This window comes from Aquarana catesbeiana, linkage group LG07 (genome assembly GCF_042186555.1).
Source record: "Aquarana catesbeiana isolate 2022-GZ linkage group LG07, ASM4218655v1, whole genome shotgun sequence".
Taxonomy (NCBI): Eukaryota; Metazoa; Chordata; class Amphibia; order Anura; family Ranidae; genus Aquarana; species Aquarana catesbeiana.
This window is the reverse complement of record NC_133330.1, coordinates 116,048,165-116,075,202: the sequence shown is the minus strand read 5'-3', so window position 1 is coordinate 116,075,202 and position 27,038 is coordinate 116,048,165. Positions and strand designations below refer to the sequence as shown.

Here is a 27,038-nt window from a genome sequence, read left to right as displayed (position 1 = left end):
TGATGCACGTGGCTGGCAGCCGCAATGTCCGCCAGTGACCCAAGATAGCTCCTCAGAGCCAGAACGGGAATCTGTCAGTGTAAACAGACAGATCCCCATTCTGTCAGGGAAGAAGAGAGATCTGCTGTTCCTAGTGATCAGGAACCGTGATCTCCCTCTAGAATTCCCAGTCAGTCCACTCACCCCACAGTCAGACACACCTCCTAGGGTAGACATTTAACACCTTGATTGCCCCCTAGTGTTAACCCCTTCACTGCCAGTGACATATATGCAGTAATCGTTGACATTTATACAGCGATCATAGTTAAAAATAGCCAATAGTCCCAAAAAAAGTGTCCGATCTGTCTGCCACAATGTCGCAGTCACGCTAAAAATCGCTCATCACTGTCATTACTAGTAAAAAAAAAAAAACTTTTTATAAAAAAATGCCATAAATCTATCCCCGATTTTGTAGACGCTATAACTTTTGCACAAACCAATCAAAATACGCTTATTGCGATATTTTTGGTAAAAAAAAAAAAAATGTAGAAGAATACATATCGGCCTAAACCGATGAAGAATTATTTTTTTTTTTTTTTTTTTTTTTTTTGGATATTCTAGCAAAAAGTAAATATTTTTTTTCATAATTGACACTTTTTGTTTATAGTAAAAAAAATCAAAACCACACAGGTGATAGCACCAAAAGAAAGCTTTATTTGTGGGGAAAAAAGGGCATCATTTTCATTTCGGTACAACATCGCACAACCGCGCAATTGTCAGTTAAAGCGATGCAGTGCTGTATTGCAAAAAATGGCCTGGTCAGAAAATGGGTAAATCCTTCCGGGGCTGAAGTGGTTAAAAGAGAACTATAGTAAACTAATGAATTCATTCGGTGCAAAAAATGTAGTGTAGACTCAGTAGTGATCAGGGTGCTCGAAAACAATTTAAATTATTGTGCCACTTTAGCTGTGCTTCCACCACCATAAATGCAGGCCGCTCACCTCACTCTGTGGACCTCTGAATGAGCAGAAAGGTCATTCAAGCATTCCGCACAGGGGTAATCATAACGTGAAATTCTGCCTCTTAGCTGATCCAACGATCGAAATTCAGCCTCAATAATGTAGCAGCAGTGTAACACTCATATACAGTTGGAGACGTGGTTCATGCCACATCAATAAAACATATATAGTTTTCTCTGTTCTGACTAAAACTGTCTTTAAGGTAAGAAATGTTACTTGCAAACCTAGCACTGAATTCCCAGTGCTAGGAAGTAGAACATATAATGCAGCATTACTCAACATCTCATTGTAAAATCAGGAAGGTGTTTGTAATGACATCACGGAGCCCTCCCGCACGCGTATCATCCCTGTGAACGGGACTTCTTCAGCGAATTACGGGGGCTCATGAGTCAACGTATTTTTATGTATTCCATCTTGCGTAACTGATATTTAAAACCAGACTCCTGCAGCGTGCATTGCCTTAACGACAAGGACGCTCGAGAGGAGTGGTTATCGTCTGGAGCCTGCCCCCCACAGTGTGCACCGCCACAATGACAAGGACACCTGAGAGGAGTGGTAGGTATCCATAGTCCGCTCCTTAAGAGGCTTATTAAATATCCGGAGCCCGCCCCCCCTGACCATACATTGCTACGAATAGAAGGAACGCCCGGGAGGCGTAATTCACTTCCGGAACACCTCATCCCCATTATGTGCATTCCTATAGCTACAGAGACGCCCAATAGGTCATGGGACTTCATCACATGACATGCATGCTCATCCAGCTCTGTAACAGGGGCACCAGAGCCAGATAGTTTTTTGCAAAGTGCACAAAACCCCTCTGTAGCCTGGAGCATCACTAAAGGGAAAGAAAAACCGGGATCAACCGATCATAACCATGATCTGTTAATTATTCAACTATTCTATAACATGGAAAGTAAAATGTATGATTTTAAAAATTAAAAACATCATGACAGCCACCTTTCCTTAACATATAATTTCTGCACACAGTTAAAAAACATTGTTTAAAAAAATAAAGGAAACACATTTCAGAAAATCATTTACAATTCCAGTATTAGACCCTAGAACTCTATCTTAAATATTTACCGATCTGAGATGAAACAGTTCGGGTCGAATTCCACGTTCAACTCTGTGGGGGACCCCTACCTTAGTTTCATACACCCAGAAGGATTCACGGCGACTCAATTGCTGAATAAAATTGTGTCCTCTAATGATTGGTCACCTTCTCAACCCCCAAAATTTTAACTTAGCGGGGCTGCGATTGTGAAACAATCCAAATGTTTAGAAACATGGGTTTTAAGACCCTTTTTTATATTGTTCACGTGTTCTCCAATCCTCAAATGTAAGGGTCTGGAAGTCCTCCCCACATATTGTGGGCCGCACTCGCATTCTAACATGTACAGGACACCTGCTGTGTTGCATGTTATCAGATCTTTGATTCGATAACTTTTATTGGTGGCAGAAGCAACAAAGTCTTTGCGTTTTTTAATGTTACACCTGGCCTGTTTGCACGCAGGGCAACGGCCACATGCGTAAAAGCCTGTGAGAAAATCAATCAATGACTCCTGGGGCTAATTTATCCCTTAATGAGCGGCTTTCCTGTATATAAATTGCGGAGTTTCAGGTAGACCTGGGCCTAAGACTCTATCTTGCTTTAAAATTGACCAGTGCTTAAGGATAATTCTTTCGCATTTCCTATATTGAACGTCGAAAATCTAAAATCATTCTCGTGTTCACAGATGAACTTTGATTAGACTTAGGGACATTAGACACCAGAGTTCTGTCCAGATTACGAATGGTTTCAAACTCTGTCTATAGTAAGCTTGTCATACCCCTTCTGCAAGAACCAAGCAGCCAAAACCTGAGACTGAGAAACATAGTCCCCTTCATACGAGCAATTTCACCTTAGACGTAATATCCCTGGGGATATTACGTAGCCACTTGCTATGGTGGCAACTCTCCACTGGGATAAAGGCATTGCGATCTGTTCGTTTAAAATGGTTAGTCATCTTGATCCAATCCCCATCCTTTGTTATATCCAGATCCAGAAAGACCATTCGGTCAATACTGACCTTCCAGGTCAAGACAGTATTTTTATTGTTGGCATTGAGTTTCTGCATAAATGTGTCGAGACCAGACTTCTCTCCTTTCCACACCATGATGAGGTCATCGATATATCTCTGGTAGCAGACTAGCTCAGGGGGTCTATTCTTAAATACGGCTTCTTCCTCCCAGTGTGCCATGAAAAGATTGGCTACACTGGGAGCAAACCAGACCCCCATTGCTACTCCTTGAGTGTTCAGCTGCTTACGATAGGAGTATTGTTGCTTTTTTGCGCCGACTGATTTCATTCATTTACTTTGATTCATTTCCAATATGTTACAGTTTAGCAGCAAAATATGGAGGTATTTCAGTATCTGGAGAAAAGAGATTAAAACTGGGGATATTTTCTCTAGAAATCAGCCTACAGGAGAAGGAAATGAATTAACCCCCACCTTCAGGAAATTAGGGCACGTTTTCGAAAAGAAGGTTAAAATTTGGTGGAATATCATTTCCTTTGAACAGTACTTGGCAGCAAAACTGATCCCCAGACGTTCAAGATGAGATGTCCCCCCAAATGATCTCATGGACAATGAGGCTATGAAAGAATGGGGTGATTTAAAAAAAAAATTTTTTTTTGTAAGGGTTTAGAATTATTATGCCCCGTACATACGATTGTATTTTCCGACAACAAATGTTGGATGTGAGCTTGTTGGTCGGAAAGTCCGACCGTGTGTCTGCTCCATCAAACGTTTGTTGTTGGACTTTCCGATCGTGTGTACACAAGTCCATCGGACAAAAGTCCACGCATGCTCGGAATCAAGTATGAGCCGGAAGCGCTCGGTCTTGTAAAACTAGCGTTCGTAATGGAGATATCACATACGTCTTGTACATCACTATGTTCTTAATTTTTGGCCAACATTTGTGTGACCGTGTGTATGCAAGACAAGTTGGAGCCAACATCCTTCGAACAAAAATCCATGGTTTTGTTGTCGGAAAGTCCAATCGTGTGTACGGGGCATAAGAGTTCCTATTAAGGAAACCGAGAAAAATAAAGGCGCTTGAGACTCAAATATTAGACAACTCAAAAATATTCTTGAACCTCATAAGGAATCTGAGGAATCCTTGAGATTATCTGCTGAACTCAAGAACAGATTAAATGGGTGTCGGATATACAAAATAAGAAAAAGCAAAAGTTTATCAGAGATTTAGACAATTTCGGAGAAAGTAACGTTTTTAAATGGCAAATGGGGCCTGGGGATGTGACTATGACCCAGACACATCCGGGTCCTTCCAATTTGGAAACTATTAACACACCTTATCTACTCCCAAGGGATCTCAATATATATATATGTATATGATAACTCTGAATATGATATGGGGACACCACAGAATGATAGTCAATACCAGGTGGTTTAGCCCAAAAGGGGGAAGAATAAGAGGGTGGGGGAGAAGGGGTGGTTACCTTTAATCTCCCCATAGGCACTATGAGTATAATACATCCACTAGGAATAATGAACCATACAATGGCTATAATCCGTATCAGAGTAATTATCAGCAGGCTCGTGATTACAATGGGACATATGTGAATAGTGGTAGTGGTTCTAATTATTATCGGAGTAATTATGAACAGGTTTCTGAACACGATGTCTATCCTAATAGGGGTAGGTTCCCACAACAATATGGGAATATTCCCAGTTATCCACACATAATCGGTTCTCACTGTTGCAAAACCATGGCCCCCGATGGGGAGGGGATTTTCACAGAGGCCCGAGAGGGACAGGGAGGGGTGCGCCCTCAGTTCCGCCCAACCCGGGAGGATGGCAGGGTGTAGTTCCAAAACAAATCACCCACAACAGTGGGCAAATAAGGAAAAGAAAAATGAGAGGAAGGAAAGGAGGTAGGTGAGTACCAAAGAGTAAAACCCCAATATGATCTGGGATCTATAACCTAAGTGGCATGCCTCCTTAATGAAGAGGATATCCGGGTGCTAGATAGGGGTTTGAAATATGCTCCAATTTGCAATTTGAATAAGTTCCAAACTTATATCAATTTGCAAAAATATATTTGAAGTCTAAACATTAAAAAATACTTTGTCCAATCCAGTCACTAGGACCGTTGCTATGCCAGAAAAAGCTCCCCCTTGTTACCATTCTAACCTAAATAAGTTTGTCTTTAATCCTCCCAATGAAGCCACCAAACATGTATATGTCTTCAGAAATATGGTTGCGAAGGATTTAGAACTACTTGAGATACAAAGGGTCAATGGTCCATCGTATATTAAAAATGGTCTAGAATCACCGATGAATAGGAAAGACTAGCGGGACAAGAAAGACTTTGCCCAGTGGACAAGGGAGGGGGCCTGGTTGTGTTGAGTGAGGTGTACTATAAGAACTAAATGAAGAACTTAGTGATACCAATACATATAGTGTAATAGGTAAGGACCCCATGTTGGAGTACAAAGGAGAGTTACACTTTTTTTCTGATTGAGAGAGGGAAACATGTAGGAGTCCTGAATATGAAGGAGGCACTGTACAGTGCCATGCAAAAGTATTCACCCCCTTGGCATTTTTCATGTTTTGTTGCCTCACAACCTGGAATTAACATGGATTGTTAGAGGATTTGCATCATTTAATTCACAGAACATGCCCACAACTGGGAAGATTTTTTTTTTTTTTTTTTTTTTTTTATTGTGAAGCAAACAACAAATAGGAAAAAATAACAGAAAAAGTCAACTAACCACCCGCCTAAAGTCAATACTTTGTAGAGCCACCTTTTGCGGCTATCACAGCTCCAAGTCGCTTTGGATAAGTCTCTATAAGCTTGCCACATCTTACCAATGGGATTCTTGCCCATTCTGCCTTGTAAAACTGCTCCGGCTCCTTCAAGTTTGATGGTTTGCACTTGTGAACAGCAATCTTTAAGTCTGACCACAGATTTTGTATTGGATTGAGGTCTGGGCTTTGACTAGGCCATTCCAACACATTTACATGTTTCTCCTTAAACCATTCAAGTGTTGCATTAGCATTGTGTTTGGGGTCATTGTCCTGCTGGAAGGTGAACCTCCGTCCTAGCCTCAAATCGCACACAGCGTGGTACAGGTTTTGCTCAAGAATATCCCTGTATTTAGCACCATCCATCTTTCCCTCAACTCTGACCAGTTTCCCAGTCCCGACTGCTGAAAAACATTCCCACAGCATGATTCTTCCACCACCATGTTTTACTGTGGGGATGGTGTTCTTTGGGTGATGTGTTCGGTTTGCGCCAGACATAGCGTTTTCTTTGATGGCCAAAAAGTTAAATTTTAGTCTCATCAGACCAAGTCTCATCCATACAATTTGGGAGTCTCCCACATGCCTTTTCGCAAACTCAAAACATGCCATTTTGTTTTTTGCTGAAAGAAATTGCTTTCTTCTGTCCACTCTGCCATAAAGCCCAACTCTATGGAGCGTACGGCTTATTGTCGTCCTATGTACAGATACTCCAGTCTCTGCTGTGGAATTCTGCAGGTCCTTTAGGGTTACCTTAGGTCTCTGCTGCATCTCTGATTAACGCCCTCCTTGCCCGGTCCGTGAGTTTTGGTGTGCGGCAGTCTCCTGGCAGGTTTGTTGTTGTGCCATGTTCTTTCCATTTTGTTATGATAGATTTGATGGTGCTCCCAGGGATCATCAAAGATTTTTTTTTTTTTTTTATAACCTAACCCTGACTTGTACTTCTCAACAACATTGCCCCTTACTTTGATTTGATATGGGATTTGTATTGCGCCGAATGCGCTCCGTTAAGTGCGCGTCTAAGCGCACAAAGACCCTAACATCAAGTGAGATTTCCAAAAGAACGTTAAAGGAGCCTAGGATGCCCAGTAGAAAAGAGGTAGAGTAAAAACAGAGACGAACCGGGGGGGGGGGAACTAACCCTCCAGATGGGGGAGGAAAAATGAGCATACAAAAAAAAAGTTTTTGTATGATTTCTATTCTTCATCAGATTATCCGTAGGCCTGCACAAAGAGGAAGGTTTTTAAACCCTTCCTGAAACTCAGGAGGGAGGGTAAGGACTTTAGAGACGCTGGAAGGGGGTTCCACGGCTCATTGCCCTTTGTAACCAGGCGTCTGTTACCAGTAAATTTTAGTCTGCTGATTGTCGGTTCTGTGAGAAGCAAGTTGGCCGATCGGAGTGGTCTTGACGGTACATGGTGAGGGGCCCATTCAGACAAATAAATTGTTTCCGGTGTGCCCTATACATATAGCACATTGCCTTGAATAGTACTCGCTTGGCGATAGGGAGCCAGTGCAGTTTTTCCAGCATGGGAGAGATGTGGTCTGTTCTGGCGCCTCCGGAGACCAGGCGAGCAGCTTGATTCTGAATTGCTTGCAATTTTTTTGCCACTTCAATGGAAGTCCAAGAAAAAAAGATGTTAGAGCAGTCCAACCGGGAATGCACAAGGCCCTGTACAAGAGTTAGTCGGTTTTCGTGCGAAAAAAGATCTTTAATTTTCCAGAGTCTCTGTATATAAAAGTTGGAGTTTTTGATGCAGAGTTTTGCATGAGGTATAAATTATAGGCAGGGATCAAAAATTATACCTAGGTTCCTGACCTGTTTTGTCGGCGTTGGTATGGGGCAGAATGAAGTGGGCCAGACCATGAGAAAATTGGTGGTTGATTGAGGACCCACCAGCATCACCTCGGTCTTTGCTTCATTAAGGCCTAGCTTGTTGTCGGCCATCCATTTTTGTATGTGAAGGAGGCTATTCCTCAGTTGTAGGTGCATATTTGGCCCATTGTCAGTGTCCGCCAGGATCTGCGTAGATCTGGCATGCTAATTTGTGTGTAGCAATAATGTCAGCGAGTGGGCGCATATAGCAGTTGAATAGCAGGGGCGACAATGCCGAGCCCTGTGGGACTCCATAGAGAAGTGGTTCCATTGGCGAGCTGCAAGCATTCACTTTATGGGTCCTATCCGTGAGAAAGGAGTTGATCCAATGGAGGGCAGTGCCACTACATCCAAAAAGGTATAACATGCGATCTCCCAGGATTTAATGGTCGATAGTGTCAAAGGCTGCAGAGAGGTCGAGTAGCACCAAGGCTGCCGACACCCCCCCCCCCCTGCATCCTTTACCCTTAACAGGCGTTCACGTATATTGAGTGCAAACAGTTCAGTGCCACATCCCGGCCTAAATCCCGACTGGGAGTCATGGGACAGGTCATTATCCTCAAGGAAGCTTGAATCCATAAGTTTCCCCTTCCAGTTTCCTGATTACGGCTGATGTTAGTTCTCTCTACACTATTATTAGCCATTAGGATGCTTTATCCTCAGTGTAGTGGGCCTTTAGTGCATCTGGCCTATCTGGAAGACATAAGAGCTTTTTGATGGCCTGAAATTCTGTTTGTCGAGGATTTACTTCTGGTACGGCAAACAATTTTATATACAAACCAGGGGAGTAGCAATGGGGGCCCGGTTTGCTCCCAGTGTAGCCAATCTTTTTATGGCACACTGGGAGGAGAAAGCTGTATTTTAAGAATAGACCCCCTGAGCTAGTCTGCTACAAGAGATATATCAATGACCTCATCATAGTGTGGAATGGAGAGAAGTCTGGTCTTGACTAGAGATGTAAACTTTCCGGAAATTTTAAAGCTCGGAAAAAAGCCTGTGTGTGTTTTTTTTTTTTTTTTTTTTTTTTTTTTTTTTTTTTTCCCCACCCGTTTTTTTTGGGGGGAAAAAGCGGAAATTTTTGGAAAAATTTTAAAAAAATGCTACATTAACGCTTTTTTGTCTTTTTAAGATTGAAAGTCATTCTGTTACGAGAACGTTGAGAAAAACTATGTGCATTGTCATCATTGTTGTCCTCTTCACTTCGATCCATGAAGGATTTTTTAATATCTACAGGACACTTGTTACATAGAAGAATGTGTTTTTTGTCATCCTGGTAGCATTTGAAAATGCATATTTCATCTGACAATCTTTGCAAATCACATTTTTCTTTTCAGAAGAACTTGTAATGTGAAAATGCCTCCATATGCTAGATGTTGGTCTCACCATTTTTCTGAGGGGAGTAGGAAATAAAAACAAGAAAAAAAATGAAAATGTGAGTCTCCTGCGAGCCACAGATGGATCAATGCCTCTAAAGGGTGAAACCATTAATTTTTAAGCAGCAAACACTAAACCACGTTTCATAGCGTGTAATATAATGCATAAAAATAATTGTGCCTGCGCTAAAAAATGGACTAAAAAAATGACGTGCAAAAATATAAATATGCTAATAAATCATACATATGTAAATATATATAAATATGTGCGATCTTTTATATAAAACCTCAAAGTGCATATAACATTGTGCAAATACTGATATAAACCATTGAAAGTGCACTGTGCATAAATAAATTATAAATGCCAAGTGCTATCCTGTGAAATACAAGTGTCCAACTCAATCGGCGAATTCGAACGAAGAAAAGTGTGCACAAACAGTGTCCGTGGAATAAATGTTCTTCAAAATTCTTCTGAACGGTGCCCAAATCACAGCAAACAATATGTGCTCTCCCGTGACACCCCACATGTGCTTGCGCTTACCTCTGACCGTGTGACACAGTAACTAAACTGTGTCAAACACGCAATGGGGCCACTCCTGGGCTCCCTCAGGATAAAATGATGTGAATACAATCCTCACAGGTACAGCCAGAATCCACATATATAGAAGAAAAAAGAGAACTCCATGGTGTAATAGAGCATGGACAATTTATTTAATTAAAAGAAATTCCTCCAGGAGGGTACTCACATTGAGTGGGTGCTACAGCGCACCAAACTCTTCAAGCATAAAAAGCAAGCTGCGATTCATATGGCGTGCGGTGTGGTGTGTGATAATCTCCTCCACTGCTGACAGCTCCGTCCTACCCCTCCCACAGGATAGCACTTGGCATTTATAATTTATTTATGCACAGTGCACTTTCAATGGTTTATATCAGTATTTGCACAATGTTATATGCACTTTGAGATTTTATATAACATATGTATGATTTATTAGCATATTTATATTTTTGCACGTCATTTTTTTAGTCCATTTTTTAGCGCAGGCACAATTATTTTTATGCAAGAAAAAAAATGACTACTTTGCAGGAAGACACTAATCTATGGTTGTGTGTGGGGGTGGGGGAAGAGCCAGATTACTGGTAATTAAATTATTATTTACACAAGTTTATAAAGATAAACTAATGTAGCTAAATGATTCAGTTTTCTGGAATCAGAATCAGATAAATGTAAACGCTTACCTTTTTTAAATAAGTATATACTTTCAGGTCCTTTTTGTTACTCTGTATTTTCTTCCAATGCTTTGAGGCCTAGTGAAGAGGACAGAACAAACCAAACACACCCACTAACATGCAAAAGCAAAACTGAAACCTTTTTCTTGTTACAATAGCAGCACAGAACCTCCTAAAGCAAGAAATGCATACTGTTCTTGCATTGGAGCGTTCAGTTTGTTACCTAGGACTTGCTTGTCCTCAGTGCACAGAAATTAGAATAATCTGATATCATACATTTTTTTAGAAATGATTTGGAAAATATTTGAACACCCTGTCTTAAAATATTTTATTCATCATGTTAAAATAAAATATTCCACATTTTTTTTTTCTTTTTTCAATTTTTCCAATTTTTGGGAAAAAAACAAAGCCTTCAGGAAAAAAACGTAAAGTTTTTTTTTTTCCTAATTTTTCCCTTTTTTTTCCCGGGTCTTGACACATTTATGCAGAAACTCAATGCTAACAATAAAAATATTGTCTTGACCTGGAACGTCAGTATTGACTGAATGGTCTTTCTGGATATAACAAAGGATGGGGATCGGGTCAAGATGACTAACCATTTTAAATGTACAGACTGCAATGCCTTTATCCCACTGAAGAGTTGCCACCATAGCAAGAGGCTTTGTAATATCCCCAGGGATATTACACCTAAGGCAAAATTGCTCATATGAAGGGGACCATGTTTCTCAGTCTCAAGTTTTGGCTGCTCGGTTCTTGCAGAGGGGGTAGGACAAGCCTACTATAGACAGAGATCGAAACCGTTCGTAATCTGGACAGAACTCTGGTGTCTAATGTCCCGAAGTCTAATCAAAGTTCATCTGTGAACACGAGAATGATTTTAGATTTTCGACGTTCAATATAAGAAATTCAAAAAAATTGTCCTTAAGCAAGGTCAATCTTAAAGCAAGATGGGGTCTTAGGCCCAGTACTACCTGAAGGTCCGCAGTTTATATACAGGAAAGCCCCCTCATTAAGGGATAAATTAGCCCCAGTAGTCATTGATCCCCCAGTCAATTTCAAAAACAGGATTTTTAATTTTCTCACAGGCTTTCACACATGTGGCCGTTGCCCTGCGTGCAAACAGGCCAGGTGTAACATTAAAAAACGCGAAGACTTCATTGCTTCTGCCACCAATAAAAGTTATCAAATCAAAGAGCTGATAACATGTAACACAGCAGGTGTCCTGTACATGTTAGAATGCGAGTGCGGCTTACAATACGTGGGGAGGACTTCCAGACCCTTACATGTGAGGATTGGCGAACACGTGAACAATATAAAAAAGGGTCTTAAAATTCATAATGTTTCTAAACATCGATTGTTTCACAATTGCAGTCTCGCTAAGTTAAAATTTTGGGGGGTTGTGACCAATCATTGGAGGGGAGGCAATTTTATTTGGCAATTGAGTCGCCGTGATTCCTTCTGGGTGTATGAAACTAAGGTAGGGGTCCCCACAGGGTTGAACGTGGAATTCGACCTGAATAGTTTCATCTCAGATCGGTAAATATTTAAGATAGAGTTCTAGGGTCTAATACTGGAATTGTAAATGATTTTCTGAAATGTGTTGCCTTCTTTGTTTTAAAAAAAAAAAGAAAAAAGGTTTTTTAACTGTGTGCATATATTCTATTTTCAGGAAAGGTGGCTGCAGCAGCACTTTGCCGGCAGTTCGGCGGCGCTGCCCCATTGATTTCAATGGGCAGAGGCGCTTTATGAGGGGTGTATACACCCCCTCCTACAATATTGCAAAGATGCTACTTGCAGGACTTTTTTTACCATCCTACAAGTGCATCGTTCCAGTGTGAAAGCACTCGGGCTTTCACACTGGAGAGACAGAAGAGGCTCTTTACAAGCGCTATGCAGGCGCTATTTTTAGCGCTGTAACGTCTGTAAAGCGCTTCAGTGTGAAAGCAGTCAAGCTGATATAAAATTTGTAACTACTGGTATATGTATGGCCTTCCTTACCTGTAGGGATGGTGAATATCTCCTAAACATATACCATTCAAGAGATATTCACATCAACAATAGATGACATCAGTGCCGTGCCACTATGATGACTCCTGTGCATATGCGCTGGAGTGAAATAATCGTTGCCGGTTATTAAAACGGCCACAGAGAGCAAGGATGGGACCACCAAGAGTGGTAACAGTGCAGCACTGGAGGGCTCCGTTTAAAAAGCAAGTCTGCCATAATGTGCTAATATGCAAACTAGAATATTATGACGGCATAACACTGCACGGGGTCTTTTAAAAAAAAAAAAAAAAAGCAGTAGACTTTACTACAACTTTCAGAGACTTCCCAAAGCCCCCTCAATGTATTAGCAGCCCAACAGTGTAAGCAAGTAAACTTAAGTTATTTGCCTGGAGTACAACTTTATTTTATTGCAAAGTTTACTTATTTTCTGCTTCTCCTTTTCAAAGGCTGCCAACTTTCAAAATGGCACAAATTGATCGATTTATTTTTCTCTACAAACTACCAAAGTCTTTACTGTGCAAACCTGAGAAAAAAAACACACACGCAGAGCAATCACTACAATTCTTCAATATAATTAACCATTTCCCGCCCGGCCTATAGCAAAATGATGGGCGGGCAGTGGTTCGGTTATCCTGACTGGATGTCATATGATCCAGCAGGATGAGCCGCGGTCGTGCGCCCCATGGGGGGGCGCAGCGTGGCAATCAGTGGTGCGGCGTGTCAGTCTGAAACACCGCTACACCGATCTGGTTAAAGAGCCTCTGACAGAGGCTCTTTACCATGTGATCAGGCGTGGCCAATCACGATGTAAACAGAGAAAGTTTATCAGCTTTTCCTCACTCGCGTAGACGCGAGTAGAGGAGGGACGATCGCGGCTCTTCTGACAGGTGATCATCAGCGCAGCGCCCCCCGCAGATGCCCACAGTGGACCACCAGGGATGGCAATAAAGGACACCCACCAGGTATGCCTGTTAATATTGCCTGCCATTGCCATCAGTGATGCCTATTAGTGCAATCTATCAGTGCTGCATATCAGTGTCACCTTATCGGTGAAGGAGAAAACTTTATTTACAAAATTTTATAACAGAAACAAAAACTTTTTTTTCAAATTTTTCTGTATTTTATTTGTTTTTAGGAAAAAATAAAAACCGCAGAGGTGATCAAATACCACCAAAAGAAAGCTCTATTTGTGGGAACAAAATGATGCAAATTTCATTTGGGTACAGTGTAGCATGACCGCGCAATTGTCATTTAAAAAGTGACTGTGCTGAAAGCTGAAAATTTGCTTGGGCAGGAAGGTGCAAAAGTGCCTGATATTGAAGTGGTTAAATGCAGAATTTATATTTTTTAATTCAGTAGATCTGTTGCAAATTCCAAGTGGTTCTAAAGCCTAAACATTTTTTTTTTTTTACATTAATGCATTCATTACATTGGGATACATGTTTAGGTAGCAGTATTCCTCCTCCTCATCCCCCCCTTATATTTACCTGAACCTTCACTTGATTCAGCCCTTTGCCAATCGTAGTGGCTCTCTCCATTCTTTCCTCTTTCGCAGGCTTTGCTAAGGCAGTGGGAATCATTGGCTCCCACCGCTCTGTCAAGACCTGTGTTTTGGGAGCGGGGATTGAGCCCACAGGTGTGCCACAATCGAAAGCATCTTTTTATGGGCGCACAAAGAGTAGAGGAGAAGCCAAGTGAGCCAGTGGGGGACCCAAGAAGAGTAGGTTCGGGCCTCTGTGCAATTACATTGCACAGAGCAGGTAAGTATAAACTTGTTAATTTAAAAAAAAAACAAAAAAAAAAAAAAAAAAAAACAGTTTACAATCACTTTTGGTTAGTTTCTTTGCTAAGAATAATTTCAAACCAAAATGCAGGATATTTTTATTTAGTGTTGCATCAGCTTAGAGTTTAAAACTAAAAACTAAGGAACATTGATTGTCTGTTTGCATCAGGTGCTTTGGAGTATAATCTTGTTTTGGTATGTTTAGTGGATTTGCTTGGTGACCTTAGATGATGCTGAATGCAGTGGGGATGGTCCTGCATTCTGTCTGGCATGGGTATTTGGATGTGGTTATGCCTACATAATCTGCCCTGTGCAGCAGGATCTGTTAAAATGAAGATGAGAGAAATGTGTAGCCTAGTGATAAGACATGCCGGTGTTGTATCACTAGGTTATAAATTGCAAGCTGTGTTTACATAATTTTTTTAAATGCAGATGATTATGTTGGTATAAAGACTCAAAAAATGTTAGGGTAAAAAAGTTCATTTTTATTCTTCAACCGCTTCAGCCCCGGAAGATTTTACCCCCTTCCTGACCAGAGCACTTTTTGCGATTCGGCACTGTCGCTTTAACTGACAGTTGCGCGGTCCTGCGACGTTGCACCTAAACAAATTTGACGTCCTTTTTTCCCCACAAATAGAGCTTTCTTTTGGTGGTATTTGATCACCTCTGTGGTTTTTATTTTTTGCGCTATAAACAACAAAAACGACGATTTTGAAAAAAAAGCAACATTTTTTACTTTTTGCTATAATAAATATCCCCCAAAAATATATTTAAAAAAACAATTTTTTCCTCAGTTTAGGCTGATATGTATTATTGCGATTTTTTTACCAAAAATATGTAGAATAAGCGTGTATTGATTGGTTTGCGCAAAAGTTATAGTGTCTACAAAATAGGGGATAGTTTTATGGCTTTTTTTATTATTAATTTGTTTTTTGCTAGTAATGGCAGCAATCTGATTTTTATCACGACTGCGACATTATGGAGGACACGTCGGACAATTTTGACACATTTTTGGGACCATTGGCATTTATACAGCTATCAGTGCTATAAAAATGCATTGATTACTGTAAAAATATCACTAGCTGGGAAGGGGTTAACACTAGGGGGTGATCAAGGGGTTAATTGTGTTCCCTAGTGTGTGTTCTAACTGAAGGGGGAGAGGACTACGTAGGGGAGATGACAGATCACTGTTCATACTCTGAATAGAGGATCTGTCTCTAATCCCCCTCAGAGAACTGGAAACTGTGTTTACACACACAGATCCCGGTTCTCCGTGTGTCAGCAGCGATCGCGGGAGCCCGGCGGTGATAGTGATAGCTGGGCACTCGCTTCGGGGATGAGCAGCGGCCACAGGGCGAAGCGACGTAACATAACGTTGTTTCGCCCATCCGTGCCATTCTGCCACAGCCCAACTGCGGCGGCTGGTCGGCAAGTGGTTAATGTGTTTAACCACTTAAGGACCAGCCTCGTTTTGGATTTTAGGCGTTTACATGTTTAAAACAGGTTTTTCTGCTAGAAAATTACTTAGAAGAAAAACCATATATAATGTTCGGGGGTTCTAACACCCTAGAGAATAAAATGGCGGTCATTGCAATACTTTTTTTTGCACCGTATTTGCTCAGCGGTCTTAAAAGCGCACTTTTTTTGGAAAAAATTCACTTTTTTGAATAAAAAAATAAGACAACAGTAAAGTTAGCCCAATTTTTTTTTTATATTGTGAAATATAATGTTACGTTAAGTAAATTGATACCCAACATGTCACGCTTGAAAATTGCGCCCGCTCGTGGAATGGCGTCAAACTTTTACCCTCAATCTCCATAGGCGACGTTTAAAAAATTCTACAGGTTGCATATTTTGCGGTACAGAGGAGGTCTAGGGCTAGAATTATTGCTCTCGCTTTACCGGTCGCAGCGATACCTCACATGTGCGGTTTGACCACCGTTTTCATATGCGCTACTCACGTATGCGTTCGCTTCTGCGCGCGAGCTCGTCGGGACAGGGGGGTTTAAAAAATTTTTTTTTTTTATTATTTATTTTGCAATATTTTATTTATTTTTACACTGTTTAAAAAAAAAAAAAAAAAATGGTGTCACTTTTATTCCTATTACAAGGAATGTAAACATCCCTTGTAATAGAAAAAAAGCATGGCAGGACCTCTTAAATATGAGATCTGGGGTCAAAAAGACCTCAGATCTCATATTTACACTAAAATGCAATAAAAAAAAAAAAGAAAAATGACATTTGAAAAAATGTGCCTTTAAGAGGCGTGGACGGAAGTGACATATTGACGTCGCTTCCGCCCAGCAGTGTATTGGAGACGAGTGAGCGCCATCTTGGCCTTGCTTGTCTCCAGACACACCACAGGATAGGACGCGATCGCCTCCGCCGCTACCGACAGCTCCGGTAAGTAGCGGAGGGCATCGGATCGCTAAAAGTGATCTTGCGGCGAATCCGCCGCAGGGACCACTTTTATCTGAAAGCCGGCCGCCACATGAAAATGGGGATACCGGGGTTATGGCAGCTAGCTGCTGCCATAGCAACGATATCCCCGCTCAAACTTAGGACGTACATCGTCGTGCAGCGGTCTTCAAGTGGTTAATTTAATTTATGGATTACTGAACCTTGATCCGGATAACAAAAATAGCTGTATCTCTCTGTTGTAATTGCATATTTGTATTTTGTTAAAGTTTTCCAATTTTATATAGTTGTGTTTTTTTTTTTTTTTGTAAGAAATTTTCAAATTATGGAAAGAAGAAAAGAAACTTGCTGCTGGTGCGTGATCCAGAACAATGAGCAACAGATAGTTGGCCCAGGTTCACATTGATGCGATTTGACATGTCAAATCGCATGCCAAATCGGCAGCTATTGTCAGCAATAGCACTGTCTGAATCGATGCGGCGCAGCACTGATTCCCAAAAGTAGTTTCTGTACTACTTTCTCATTCGTTCATTGACAGACACAGCCGCCTTTATTCAGAACCATAGGGTTATATCGCCCTCTACAGGAATAGGACACTAGGCAGAAAAAAGTCTTGGCTATGCCCATGGGCAGTCCAAGGTGATATACAGCCCCCTCTCTGCTATAGGCCTTTAGTTTTTTTCTGCCTAGTCAGGAGTAAGCACCTAGTTCCCTGCTGGGATCTCTTGTCCTGGCACTTTTTATTTTTTAGTTTTTTTTTTTTTTTTCCTGGATTTTTCCGGTGAGATCTACAATCAACTGCCGGGCTGGGTGATGGGCTGGATATTTGATCCAGTGCTCACCCCAGTCTGGCTAGCGAGCGTGTGCAGACTGCAGCTACGCGCTAGGTCGGCTATGTGCTAGGTCGGCCACAACATAGCCCCTGGCTCTGCGAGTGAAACGTCTCGTGAGGTCGCATATGACCGGGTCTCGGCATGAGTCGCAGCCTCCCTCATGGCCGACAGCCCCACTTCGGTGGCAAGGAGGTTCTGTCTTTAGTGGTGTCCGCTTGGTCCTGATATGGTGAGTAAATGTCCCCCTCTCACCTTAGGGTTTTTTTGTGGTGGATGCGGGCCCATCCCCGGTCGGTCCTGCGGGCCCCTTATGTCCCTGCACCCTCTTTTCCTGGCCCTGGAGGTCTCTTGGTAACCCCCCTTTCCCACTCCCCCCTCCATATAGGGTAGTGTGCCTGTGGTGGGTCCTGGGGGACGGGGTTGAGTACTGGTGGGCTGGGGGTGTGCGCCACCTAGGTGCTGTGCTTACCGGGGGGGAGGCACTGGGTCCGGTGCCCCGGATTCTCTCTCTTGTTATCATCCTGGGAGGCTACAGGGTTCTCCTGCATCTGTGGTAGTCTCGTGTAGCACAGCCGGTGGCCATTTTGCCGTAGCCGACGTCCTTTTCCCTAGTGCCTGATGACTTCCTATGGCCGGCGGACATGTTTGTGTAGCTCGGCGGCCATGATATGATGGATTTTGGCTCAGGCAATGGCGGCCATTACTGTGTAGCCTAGGACTGCGTTTTTTGACAGGTGGAAGCTCCTCCTTTTTAACCCGGCGCTGTCTCCTGTGTTTTCTTCTCCCTTGGACGCCACGTGTGTGCAGGTCTACATCTGAAACGACAAGCGCTACGCTGGTGGGGTGGTGAGTCTGGTGGATCCCTCCTCTCTCTGCTGCAGGCTGTGGGGTGTCCTGGTGGTCCGGTACCACTACTCTCCTATGGAATCTAAGGAGCACGTTTCCCCACCTGACCCCCTGTCAGAGGCTGCAGGTCCCTCTGGCTCCCAGTCATCTGTTGACGCACTGTCGGCGGCCCTGGAGTCCTTTGTGTCCTGGGTGGAGGTGGCTCTTGGGCGGTGGACTAGCAAGAAGCACCCCCCACCTTCCCCTGCTTTATCTGTCTCGTTAGATCCTGAATCTGATTTGGCTGCTGTGGACGGGGCCCACCCTGCGGGGTCTGCGACCGCGCTCCTCGGTCTTTTGGACAGTTAGGATGATTCCTCTGCCCCAGTGGCTGCGCACGAGAAAGCGACGGTGGACACACTGATTGCTTCTGTGTGGGAAACTTTAAAAATGAAGGATGCAGCCACAGCTGCGGTGGAGGTGCCAGTCCCCTTTGGCACTCACAAGCCGCCTCGCACAGCAAAAGTGTTCCCTTATCCCTCCTTTTTTGACAAGTTTGTCTATAAAGAATGGGAGTGTCCAAAAGTGTTTTGCTGTGCGTTATCCCTTTTGAGGAAAGTCTGCTTAAAAAATGGACAACTCCACCTATGGTGGATCCCCCGGTTTCTCGGTTGAACAAAACCACTATGATTCCGGTTGAGGATTCTCTGGCCTTTAAGGACCCGGCTGACAGGAAGGCAGGGTCTCTGAATGTTCTCTATTGCGGGTTAGGTGCTTCGGCTGGTTTTGGCTATTGCTCTGGTGTCGCAAATGCTGACAGAATGGGCGAAGCTGTTTCGCCGTGACCTGGAAGGTGACCAGCTTCCTCCTGCCTTCATGGAATTAGCGGACCAACTGGTCCAGGGACTTGCGTTTGTCTGTGATGCCTCTTTGGACGCAGCTCCCTTGCTTCCTATGCTATCTGTTTCAGCGGTAGTGCTTCAGCGGGTATTGTGGCTTAAGTGTTGAACAGCAGACCAGGCCTCTAAATAGGCCCTAGCTGATCTGCCTTTTCAAGGTGATTGTTTGTTTGGGGCCACTCTGGATGATATCATTAAGAGTGTCACGGGGTGGGGGGAAAGAGTACTTTTCTTCCACAGTCAAAGAAGGGGAAGGAGTCAAGTTGCAAGTATGGCCCTTCATTCTCGGCACACAAAGTTTTGTTGTCCCTCAGGGTCCACTGACAAAGGCTCAAAGTCTTTCAAGCCCCCCTCGGTAGGTCCCAAGTGGCCCTGGTCGGGCAAACAGAGCGGGCTTCTCCAGACCCCCAGATAAGGCTCCTTCGGCATGAAGAAGCGCCCTCACCCACAGTCCGGATGAGGGGATGTCTACGCTGGTTTCCGGGCCTGTGGACCTCTCTGATAAACAAGTTGGTCCATGAAGTGATTCTGTCTGGTAAGATCGAGTTCCAGACTTGTCCCCAAGCAGATTTTTTCCATCCAATCTGCATCTGTCTCCGGAGTGCTTTTTAGCCCTCCGGGGCACGGTGCAAGGCCTGTTGCTCCAAGGTGTGATTGTCCCAGTTCCCATCTCAGAAGGTTTCCATGGCTTTTATTCATACCTGTTTACGATGCCCAAAAAAGAGGGTACGGTATGTCCGATCAGGACCTCAAGGCCCTGAACCGCTATGTGCGGGTGCAGAAGTTCAGAATTAAGTCCATTCATTCTGTGGTGGCATCTCTTCATCAGAGGGACTTTCTTGCCTCCATTGACATTTCAGAACGTGCAGGTAGGCATCCTTTATATGCACAGCACCGGTGGTTCCTCCGCTTTGTCGTGGGAGAGGAGCATTATATGTTTGCGGCGTTACCCTTTGATCACACCTCTGCTCCTCGGGTCTTCACCAAAGTGTTGGCCCCGGTTCTGACGCTACTGCGCCAGTGGGGAATTGCTGTTCTGGGCTACCTAGACAATGTTTTGCTGCGAGCAGAGTCCCCAACGACCCTGAGGGACAACGTAAAGATCACTGTTCAGACAAATTTTGGGTGGCTGATAAATTGCCAAAAGTCTGCATTGATTGCAGTTCGGAAATAGGTTTATCTGGGTCTGACTCTGGATCCTGCTCAGGCCAGAGTGGTCTTTCCGCAGGATAAACTCCAGAAATTCCAGGCGGCCGCCCGCTTGCTGCTGTCCAGCATGGGTCTCCCTGCGGACTTGCATGTGGGTACTGGGCCTGATGGTGTCTACGTTCGAGGCGGTCCCATTCGCTCAGTTCCATACGAGACCCCTGCAAAGGGAGATCTTGTTTAAATGGGACAAATGTTCCGAGTCTCTAGACAGATTCGGCTGAGTCAAGGAACCAAAGGATCCCTGATCTGGTGGCTTCGTTCGCCGGCTCTTTGGCAGGGAAAATCCTTTCTTCCACTGTACTGGATGGTCTATGGTCTATGGACGCTGGAGGAATCAAGGCTACCTATCAACATCTTGGAACTCTGGGCGATCAGACTCTGCCTGGATCATTGGACGGATCGACTTCAGGGGCTCCTGATACGGATCCAGTCAGACGATGCCATGGCATCCACCAGGGAGGAACAAGGAGTGTGTTAGCCGGCCTGGAAGTAGGCGGCATTCTACGGTAGGCAGAGCGTTTCGTCCCGGCCATCTCCGCCGTTTGCCTTCCGGCGGTGAACAACTGGCAGGCAGATTACCTCAGTCGTCAGGTATTGGACCAAGGGGAGTGGTCCCTCCATTAGGAGGTATTTCAACGGATCGGTCTACATTGGGGATCTCCAGAGGTAGATCTGATAGCATCCCGAATCAAGGAATCAGGAAGGTGCAGAGGTTTGTGGCCAGGTCTCGGGACCTTCTGGTGGACGCCTCAGATGCTCTGGTCACTATGTGGGGCCAGTATCGTCTGATCTATGCCCTTCCTCCTCTCAAGCTTTGCCGCGGCTGTTGCGCAGGATCGAAGCCGAAGGAATTCCGGTAATTCTAGTGGCCCCGGACTAGCCTTGCCAGTCCTGGTACGCCGACCTTGTGCGTCTGGTCACAGACGCCCCCTGGCAGCTGCCTCTCAGGGAGGATCTGCTATCCCAAGGGCCAATCTTCCACCCTACTCTACCATCATTGGCTTTAATGGCCTGGCTATTGAAAGCCAGGTTTTTAAAGAATAGGGGCTTATCTGCGTCTGTGAATCCAACGCTGCTCAAAGCTAGAAAGTCTACTTCCAGGAAGGTATATTATCGAACGTGGCAAGCATACATTTCATGGTGTGAGTCAGTGTGGTTTCACCCACGTTCCTTTTCGGTCACTCGGATTTTGACTTTTCTTCAGAGGGATGCTGAAAAGAATTTGGCCTTGAGTACGGTACTGTCAGGGGCCAGGTGTCGGCCTTGGAGGGTTTTCTTCCAGCGCTCCCTGGCTTTGCATTCCCTGGTGCGTACCTTCATTCAGGTGCGACGTGGTTCCACCGGTGCAATCTGCCTTGCCACCGTGGGACTTGAATCTTGTACTTTCGGTTCTACAGAAGCCGCCGTTTGAAAATATTTGAGAAATTCTCCTGCTCACGCTATCATAGAAAGTGGCCTTCTAGGTCGCTATTACTTCTGCTCGCAGGGTGTCAGAGTTGGCAGCGCTATCCTGTCGCACGCCCTACTTGGTGATTCATAGGGACAAGGTGGTGCTTCGACCTTGTCCTTCTTTCCTTCCAAAGGTTTTCTCTGATTTCCAATGAAATTAAGACCTTGTGTTGCCTTCTCTGTGTCCCAGGACGCAGTATCCGAGGGAATTTGCCTTGCACACCTTAGATGTGGTACGTGCTGTCAGGGTGTATTCGGCGGCCACTGAGTCTTTTCGAAAGTCAGACTCCCTGTTCGTGATCACGAACGGATCAAAGAAGAGGCTATCTGTCCTCGGCAACCATTTCCAGATGGATCAGGCAATTGTTGACTCAGGCCTATTATATCAAGGGTGGTTCCTCCCTTCCCGGTGAAGGCGCACTCGACTCGGACGCTAAGTGCCTCCTGGGCCTTCTGTTATCAGGCGTCAGCAACACAAGTTTGCAAGGCGGCCACCTGGTTGTCGGTTCACAGTCTAGCATAATTTTACAAGGTGAACGTGCTGGAATCTGCAGATGCTTCTTTTGGCCGCAAGGTTCTGCAGGCTGCAGTCTAGAGGTTTTGTTCCCTCGTGAAGAGTTTTTTTTTTTTTTGACCTGGTCAGGTGGGCTCCAGGTTGTCTGCTTGGCCTGGTTTTTTGTTGGCTGCCCCACCCCTCATTTGGCACTGCTTTGGGACATCCCTATGGTTTTGAATAAAGAAGGCTGTGTCTGTCAATGAACGAATGAGAAAATAGGATTTTTGATTTACCGTAAAATCCGTTTCTCTGAGTTCATTGACAGACACAGCCTTCTTTATTCCGAACCATAGGGTTATATCGTCCCCTACAGGAGTAGGACACTAGGCAGAAAAAAGCTTGGCTACAACCATTGGCAGTCCTCGGTGATATACACCCCACTCTCTGCTATAGGCCTAAAGTTATGTATCACCTAGGACTGCCCATGGGTGTAGCCAAATCTTTTTTCTGCCTAGTGTCCTACTCCTGTAGTGAAATAACCACAAGTTGCCCACAAGCTGTCATAAATGGGAGATGGCAGTGTAATATCGGAATACAGAATGTAACTAATATAAACAAAACAATAATCTCAAAACTGTCCTGGGTGGTAAAGGAGTATTCTAAACGCGAAAAGACTAGGTCTAGCTTCTGGATATGCTGCCACTGTGGGCTATGGCTTTGGGACTGGATACTGCATAATAGAAGTGTATGTGGAGGTTTTCTATGTGTGTGTGTGTGTGTGTGTGTGTGTGTGTGTGTGTGTTGGGTTTTTTTTTCTCTGTTTGTTTGAACTGGGTGGACATTTTTTTTTTTTTTTTACATTTATTTAACCAGATTAACTATATAAAAGAAAGAGAAGGGCACCAAAAATCAATCACTTATGCCCTCACAATTGTGGAAGGATGGCAGGCATTAAGCAGGAGAAGTCTGTGTGTGGAGAGCACGGTCTCTGGGGGAGAGCAGGCTGTAATTGACATGCAGGTAAACACTGTTATTCCAAACCACATATAGCTGGTGCTGCGACAACCCTTACCTGCAAAATTACTGCAACAGGGAAATTTACTGCAGCTTACCAATACTAATGCCGCGTACACACGAGCGGACTTTACGGCAGACTTTGTCCTGCGGACTTTTCGACGGACTTTTCGAGCCTTCTTTATTCCGAACCATAGGGTTATATCGTCCCCTACAGGAGTAGGACACTAGGCAGAAAAAAGCTTGGCTACAACCATTGGCAGTCCTCGGTGATATACACCCCACTCTCTGCTATAGGCCTAAAGTTATGTATCACCTAGGACTGCCCATGGGTGTAGCCAAATCTTTTTTCTGCCTAGTGTCCTACTCCTGTAGGGGGCGATATAACCCTATGGTTCTGAATAAAGAAGGCTGTGTCTGTCAATGAACACAGAGAAACGGATTTTACAGTAAGACCCCTTTCACACTAGGGCGGTTTTCAGGCACTATTGAGCTAAAAATGGCGCCTGCAAACCGACCCGAAACAGCTGCTGCTGTGTGTCCAGTGTGAAAGCCTGAGGGCTTTCACACTGGAGCGTTGTGCGAGCAGGACGGGAAAAAAAGTAATGCTAGCAGCATCTTCGGAGCAGTGTATACACCGCTCCTGCCCATTGAAATCAATGGGGCAGCGCAGCTATACCGCCGGCAAAGCGCCTCTGCAGAGGCACTTTGCGGTGGTTTTGAACCCTTTCTCGGCCGCTAGCAGGGGATGAAACCGCCCCGCTAGCGGTTGAAGACCGCCACTAGAACGACGGTAAAGCGCCGCTAATAATAGCGGTGCGCTGTACCGCCGACGCTCCTCCCGCCCCAGTGTGAAAGGGGCCTAAGTCAAAAATCCTATTTTTGCCGCTTTCATTAGACATCTGTGCAGTAACCCACATAGATGTCTCTGAAATCACCCCCAAGTCGAACTGACATGCAGGTATGAAATTTCAATCCCGCAGCAGTGTGAACCTAGGCTCAATGATGCAACCACCAAAGGGGCCTTCTGAGGGGATAAACCCAATCAGTCAAATAGTGAAATAACCACAAGTTGCCCACAAGCTGTCATAAATGGGAGATGGCAGTGTAATATCGGAATACAGAATGTAACTAATATAAACAAAACAATAATCTCAAAACTGTCCTGGGTGGTAAAGGAGTATTCTAAACGCGAAAAGACTAGGTCTAGCTTCTGGATATGCTGCCACTGTGGGCTATGGCTTTGGGACTGGATACTGCATAATAGAAGTGTATGTGGAGGTTTTCTATGTGTGTGTGTGTGTGTGTGTGTGTGTGTGTGTGTGTGTTGGGTTTTTTTTTCTCTGTTTGTTTGAACTGGGTGGACATTTTTTTTTTTTTTTTACATTTATTTAACCAGATTAACTATATAAAAGAAAGAGAAGGGCACCAAAAATCAATCACTTATGCCCTCACAATTGTGGAAGGATGGCAGGCATTAAGCAGGAGAAGTCTGTGTGTGGAGAGCACGGTCTCTGGGGGAGAGCAGGCTGTAATTGACATGCAGGTAAACACTGTTATTCCAAACCACATATAGCTGGTGCTGCGACAACCCTTACCTGCAAAATTACTGCAACAGGGAAATTTACTGCAGCTTACCAATACTAATGCCGCGTACACACGAGCGGACTTTACGGCAGACTTTGTCCTGCGGACTTTTCGACGGACTTTTCGACTGAACGGACTTGCCTACACACGATCAACCAAAGTCCGACGCATTCGTACGTTATGACGTACGACCGTACTAAAACAAGGAAGTTCATAGCCAGTAGCCAATAGCTGCCTAGTGTTGGTTTTTGTCCGTCGGACTAGCATACCGACGAGCTGACTTTTCGACAGGACTTGAGTCCGTCAAAAAGATTTGAAACCTGTTTCATTTCTAGGTCTGTCAAACTTTTGGGGAAAAAAGTCCGCTGGAGCCCACACACGATCGAATTGTCCGACGGACTCCGGTTCGCCGGACCAAGTATGCCGTAAAGTCCGGTCGTGTGTACGCGGCATTAGATGTGGCTGCATTAGCTTTTTTTTTTCCTGTTTTCACCTGGTGATCTGGCCAGTAACACACCACCTATGTTGGTGTGCCCTCACTCTGTATTAAGGATCCCTGGGGCAGAGCAGATAGCAGCATTGTTAATTTGGCTGAGGGTAGTGTTTTAAATGTAGTAGCAAATTTAGATACACCAACAGTTTGAAGCCAAACTCCATCTCACACTGCAGTTTCAAAAGCTATTACAGCAAACATTTTTCCTTTTAGGATAAAGGTTTTACAGAATTATATAAAAGCTCATCATTGTAAGCACCCCATCAGTGGTAAATGGTCGCAACACTCTTAACTGATACATTTGCAGGAAGACTTGTGCTGTTGAAAAATACAGATTTACTGGCCAGATCACCAGGTGAAATAAGAGAGACCTCCTAAAAAGAAAACTAATACAGCCAGTCATCACATTTAAGAATTGATAAGCTGCCATATACAGGCAGTCCCTTGAGTTACATATGACTTGCATACGACTCCCACTTACAAACTTGAACAACATGAAGTGAGAGGAAATCTACACCTAGAAATGGAAATTCAATCCTGTAAGAGTTTCACAGTGATAATAAAAATGTATTTACTTGTAAAAGACTGTTCATTAAAATGTTAAAATTAATTATGTTCCTGTTTAGAGAGAAGGAGCAAGAAAGGGAAGAACAGTTAATGGAAGACAAGAAAAGGAAGAAAGAGGATAAGAAAAAGAAAGACGCTGCTCAGAAGGTGAGTCTTTCGTCTTTAGTAATTGTCTGTCTGGCAATTTTTTTTATTTTTTTAATTTTTTTTTAGTCTTTATTTACACTGCATCCGGAAAGTATTCACAGCGCTTCACTTTTTCCACATCGTGTTACATAGGTTGAAAAAAGACACATGTCCATCTGGTTCAACCAGTAAAAAAAATAAATCATACAATCCCATATACACAATCCTATACCCACAGTTGGCCCAGAGGAAGGCAAAAAACCCCAGCAAAGCATGATCCAATTTGCTAGAGCAGGGGAAAAAATTCCTTCCTGATCCCCCGAGAGGCAGTCCAACTTTCCCTGGATTAACTTCACCTATAAATGTCAGTACCCAGTTATATTATGTACATTTAGGAAAGAATCCAGGCCTTTTTTAAAGTAGTCTACCTCTGGAGGGAGTCTATTCCACATTTTCACTTACTGTGAAGAAACCTTTCCGTATTTGGAGAAAATATTTTTTCCTCTAGATATAGAGTGTCCCCTTGTCCTCTGTGATGACCTTAAGGTGAATAATTCAAAACCAAGTTCACAATATGTACTCCTTATGTATTTGTACATGTTGATCATATCCCCCCTTAATCGTCTCTTCTTAAGAGAGAATAAATTCAGTTTCTCTGATCTTTCCTCATAGCTGAGCCCCTCCATGCCCCTTATCAATTTTGTTGCCCATCTCTGCACTTTATCCAGTTCCCTGATATCCTTTGAAAACTGCTGCCCAAAACTCAACTGGATATTCCAGATAAGGTCTTACTAATGATTTGTACAGGGGCATAATGATGTCTCTCTCAGGAGTCCATACCTCTCTTAATACAAGAAAGGACTTTGCTCGCTTTGGAAACTGCAGCTTGGCATTGCATGCCATTGCATGCCATTAAGCTTATGATCAACCAAAACCCCCAGATCCTTCTCCACCATTGATTCCCCCGGTTGTACTCCCCCTGGTATATATGATGCATGCATATTCTTAACCCCTAAGTGCATAACTTTACAATTATCAACATTAAACCTC

General features: G+C 43.8%; 1 protein-coding gene across 1 annotated transcript in view; it reads left to right on the top strand.

Moving 5' to 3' along the window:
- The window catches only part of TNRC6B (trinucleotide repeat containing adaptor 6B), an 814,361-nt gene that overhangs the window by 169,531 nt on the left and 617,792 nt on the right, over nucleotides 1–27,038 (top strand). Inside the window, 1 exon segment of the mRNA XM_073592654.1 lies at nucleotides 25,922–26,009. Coding sequence (XP_073448755.1) covers nucleotides 25,922–26,009 — 88 coding nt within the window.